The sequence below is a fragment of the Cyrtonyx montezumae genome, unplaced genomic scaffold (genome assembly GCF_038088225.1).
Source record: "Cyrtonyx montezumae isolate F1298 unplaced genomic scaffold, pur_monq_1.0 scaffold_10, whole genome shotgun sequence".
Classification (NCBI taxonomy): domain Eukaryota; kingdom Metazoa; phylum Chordata; class Aves; order Galliformes; family Odontophoridae; genus Cyrtonyx; species Cyrtonyx montezumae.
Window position 1 is genome coordinate 21,804,887 of NW_027071826.1, and position 4,869 is coordinate 21,809,755.

At 49.4% G+C, this 4,869-nt stretch overlaps 1 protein-coding gene across 1 annotated transcript; it reads right to left on the bottom strand.

The window, feature by feature from the left end:
* Positions 1–1,168: 1,168 nt before the first annotated feature.
* On the bottom strand, positions 1,169–4,332 carry SSTR1 (somatostatin receptor 1). The gene has a single exon (XM_065752732.1). It carries the CDS (start codon positions 4,330–4,332, stop codon positions 3,154–3,156), a length of 1,179 nt encoding a protein of 392 aa, XP_065608804.1. The 3' UTR covers positions 1,169–3,153.
* Positions 4,333–4,869: the final 537 nt, after the last annotated feature.

Consider the following 4,869-nt stretch of genomic DNA (forward strand, 5'->3'; position numbering starts at 1 on the left):
GGACCAATTTCTGTGATGATGAGGTGTATAAAAATAAAGATTTAAAAATATTAAACTCCTGGGGAAATACGCAGCAACACACTACTAGTTATAAATTATGGTTTACCTATTTCAAGATGAATTTTGTAATGACTGCAGAAAGAGACAAAATGTCTTTAAGAAATATGGCACTTTTTTTTTCTTTTTTACTTTTTTTCAGTGAATTAAGCATTAACATGTAACAAATATTTTTCATATGAAATCTTAATAGTTTCAATTGCATTTGGAAAGTACTAAAAAGCATTCTGTTTGTTTTCTGATATGTGACTCTATTCCACAAGGACAATCCATTTTCTGGTAGACATGTCCTGCAAGTTAGGATAATAATACAGAATAGTCTGTGTTTTCTGAAGGAAAGTAAGAGTGATTTGCAGCATTTGATCGCTTTTCCCATTGCCAAAGTCATACTAAACTCAGAGTGGGAAACAGAAGGGAGAGGTGTTGGTTTGGGATAAGCAGCTTGTGCTTCCAGCTGAAGCTACCTGTAATGTTTCAGGCAGTGCCACAGCAGCAGTGCTGCCTGTGCAGCTCTGTGCAGGAAAGCCTGCCATCTGCTGTGCCACCAGCAGCCCGGCTGCTCTGCCGCCTGCGGGCACCAGCCCTCTGCTCTCTGCCTCAGAGAGCTGAAATTAGAGTGCCTGTGCTGGAAGGCGTGCAGAAATCTATAACAACTTAAGGCAAAGATTTTTATTCATGTGTTGTGGTTTTTTTTTAAGTGATAAACCAGGCTCACCTTCTCATCAAAGCTGAATATCGGATACAAATCACTGCTCCTTCAATTTTGCTTCCTAGTGCTTAATGTTAAACAAATCCAGCAGTAGAATGTGGTCTGACTGTGTTCAGTCTGATCCTACGTAACAGGATGCCTGGGTGAAAAAAGAGATTTATACCATTTTGAAGAGATTGTGAGTGAGTTTCTAAGTGAAGCTCTACAAATAGCACCATGTGGCAGTGTGGGACATTTGACAGATGTTTGGTTTCTGTGGAAAGTTAAATATGCTTATTGAGAGATTTGACTGTTTTTCCCTGTATGTACATGCAAATCATTAAAAAGCTCATATTTGTATGCTTTCTTTAAAGAGGTCCACTGAAAAGTAAAAGAAAAGAAACTGTACACTTGTTAAAGCTTTTCACAAAATGTTTTAATAAGGATGTAACAGCTTCCACATCAGCAATTTTGAACTAAACAGAGCTGACTCAGAGTCCACTGAAATGAACTAGGATTTCTTCTCTCATTTCATTGGGCTTTGAATCGGGCAACTTTGAAATTATAAATTTATACATTCATTTAACAGTATCTAATTTTTGGTGAAAGAAATGCACAAAGTAGTCTCCTGTTTACTGCAGCTGAGCAAAGGTAAAGGTACCAGTTAACAAGAACCTGCAGTACATCCACCACCAGGTACTGGATGCTTTCATCACCAGCCTCACCCTCAGCGTGGCATGCACTTTTAACAGCACAGGGCTACGGGTGTGCTGCTACCCAGGATTTTTCCCAATTCATTGCTTCAAACTCTCAGAATTTATAATTAGTACCAGCACAGCGCTGAGCTGGAGAAGTGATTTGTCACAGCTACCAGGACTCCTGCCACTGCATGACACTGTTAATGCAGGTGGTAGAAAACAAACCAACAGAGCTGCTTATTTCAACATGGTTTGTACTGGTGTGTGTGGCTGGGATGAGGGGAGCAAGGAGAGAACGGTTTGTTTAATCAGCTGTCATTTATCAAACAATAATGTCATTTGTCTATGTGAAAAGTATTGTTTCATAGGAGAATAAAAGGGAAAATTTGAGAGTTTTACCAGGGAGAGACAACGGAGATGAAAGAATTAGAAAAAGTTACAACCTTTTTCTCTGAAAAGAAGCCTTCTTGAGCTTTGCCCCTTTTAAAAGCACTCCTGCAGGTAGCCACCACAGACATAAATACACAGCATAAACTGCTTCAGAGAAACACATTCACAGCACAGTGACAAGAATAATAATAATAATAATAATAATAAAAAGAAAACATCCGACACACTAAAACCAACACTTCTCCGGAATGAAACACTTTGAAGCTCTGGGCCAGTATATTACATTGGCAACTTATGAAACCCATTTTGTCCCTTTTTAGTGCAACAGGAGAAACTGGAGCTAGGGTAATAGCTATTGTCAAACAGCTACGTTTCTGTCAAGTATTTATTTAAGAGTCTGGTGGATATTTTTAAAAAAATCCCATTTTTCCATGTCAGTTAAAGTGACTTTGTGGCCACCCAGGTCATTGAAAACTGTCTCAGTCCCTTCATCACTGTGTCATGGCCAATGGAGCAGTGCAAGACAATAACTTCACAGTCTAGTGCTCTCTTTAAACTATTATTTGCACACTCCGTCATATGGAGGAATGCACTCCCACCTCTCCCAGCCCAAGGCTTCCTGCTGTCTCTGTGGGTCATGCACCCATCACCTCCTGTTACTGGCATCCTGCTGTGAGCTCTGAGGCACTGCAACAATCAGGTTCTTTTCTGAAGAGCTTTTCTGCTTTGCTGCCCTGACTGCTGCACAGAGCCTGAGCCCCAAGGAGCTGAGAGCTCTCTGCAGAGCAAAGGCTGCTCCTTTTCTTGGGGCCTTTCTGTTCCCTTCTTTCCCCATGTTTCCGCATGAGGAGGCAGGTAGAGGCTGCTTGCTAGGAGAGAGTGTACCCACAGATGCTGAGAAGATTTACTGCTGGTCAAGGGGGTCTGAGCCTGACCTGGGCTGGGCTGAAGCAGGCTCTGCCCAGTGGCAGGGGGTCCCACCAGCTAAGGGGAAGGAGAGGAAACCTGTACAAAAAGGGAGAGTTTTTGTTGGACCTGCTTGTCAGACAGGCAGGGCTGGCAGAGCCTGGCTGCCAAATCCTAAGCATGGCAGTTTACTAAGGGGGTGTCAAAGCATCAGCAAATGCACCCAGTTTCAAAGGAGGCAAGGGGAATGGGGCAGCACACCAAGGACGTGGGGTTTTCTTTGCTCCCTCTTCTGCCAAACACCACTGTCAGTGGGCAAAATCAAAACCCCCTCCCTCCCAGCCTCCCCATGCCACAGTCTGGCCCTGCTCACCCTCCTGTGGGGGTGGTGGGGCAGGGGGCAAGAATGCTTCCTCAGAGGGTGGTAATCCTGGAGGTGCAAGTGCCATTCCTATACATGCTCCCTGACTCCAAGTTGTCCGGGGGAAAGTCCTCCACGCTGTATGCCCTACTCTTGAGGGCAGTGGCATAGTAATCGATGGGTTCCTCCGGTGCATTGTCCATCCAACTGAGGCAGAGCAGTCTCTGGAAGGACCGCTTGAAATTGTCTGAGAGAAAGCCATAGAGGATGGGGTTGGCACAGCTATTGGCGTAGCCCAGGATGACGGAGAGCTGGCTGATGGTGGCGTCATCCTGCTCTACAAAGACATTGACCAGCTGCACAATGTAGAAGGGCATCCAACAGATGACAAAGACCATCACCACCATCATGACCATGAGGGTGATCTTGCGCTCCGAGCGTTTGCGTTGCTGCCAGCCAGCCTTCAGGGCCACCATGCGCATCTTGGCAATGATGAGGATGTAGCAGAGGCAGATGGCCACCACCGGCAGCAAGAAGCCCATCAGAAAGGTGTAGACCACAAAGACCACCAGCCACCTCTGGGTGGGCTCTGGCATGAGCATGTTGCAAGCCACTGTCCCATCACTGTTGGCTGCTGTGTTGGAGAAGATGATGATAGGCAGGATGATGAGGATGGAAAGCACCCAGACACCGAGGTTGACCATCTTAGCCACGGTGGGCCGGCGGTACCTGGCCGCCTTGATGGGGTGCACCACGGCGATGTAGCGGTCCACGCTGAGCACAGTCAGGCAGTAGATGCTGGTGAACATGTTGATGGCATCCACGCTGAGCACCAGGCGGCAGAGCAGAGAGCCAAAGGGCCAGTGGTGCAGCAGGGTGGAGGTGACCAGGAAGGGGACGCTAAGCATCAGCAGCTCGTCCGCAATGGCCAAGTTGAGGATGTAGATGTTGGTGGCCGTCTTCATCTTGGCGTAACGTAGGATCACATAGATGACCATGGAGTTGCCGCACAGCCCCACCAGGCACACCACAGAGTAGATGAATGAGATGAGGATGGCGCTGCCCTGGGACTCGCTCAGGGTGCTGTTCGGGGCACCAGAGGAGTTCCTGCTGCCCGAGTCCATGCCCCTCGCCGCCGCCTCCTCCAAGGCGCTGCTGGCTCCGCTGTGGCTGCCGCCGCTGTGGCTGCCTGCACCGCCCGGGAGCCTGGTGCAGGTGCCATCGGGGAGCATACCCCGCTCGCGCCTCCCCGCTCCGGCTCAGCACGGCTGGCTCCGGCCGCTCGCCGGGCGCAGCATCGCGGCGGGCTCCGGGCGGGCTTCCTCCGGCGTGCTGCTCCGGGCTCGGGGACGGACGGAGGCGGCCGCCGGCGCCGCTCGCTCCGAGCGCAGGAATCGCTGCTCCTTGGCTGGTGAATGATTAATAGGCAGCGGCGCGTCACCGGCTACGAAAGGAGGAGGGAAAGAAAAAAATACGGGAGGAGACGTTAGTGGGTGTCCCTCCCCACCTCCCGCCTCCCATCCCCCATCGGCTGCTCGCGCTACCCTTGCCCTATGCTGGATTGCCTCCTTTCACTCTGAGCTGCTCTCCCGCTCCTCACTGTCTCCAACGAAGCCGGCGTCTCCTCCTGCCCCTCTGTGCTCCGTGAGATCTGGGTCCGGGGGCACCTCGGGCAAAAGGACCACGCTTCCCGTCCTAGGACAAAAGCCTGGGCCATGGATGAACGGGCAGTTTTCATCCCCATACAGCTGATGCATTCTCTTCTCCGT

Excerpts from the sequence above, each read along its gene's own strand:
- SSTR1 (XM_065752732.1), bottom strand. The coding sequence starts at position 4,332 with ATGCTCCCCGATGGCACCTGCACCAGGCTCCCGGGCGGTGCAGGCAGC.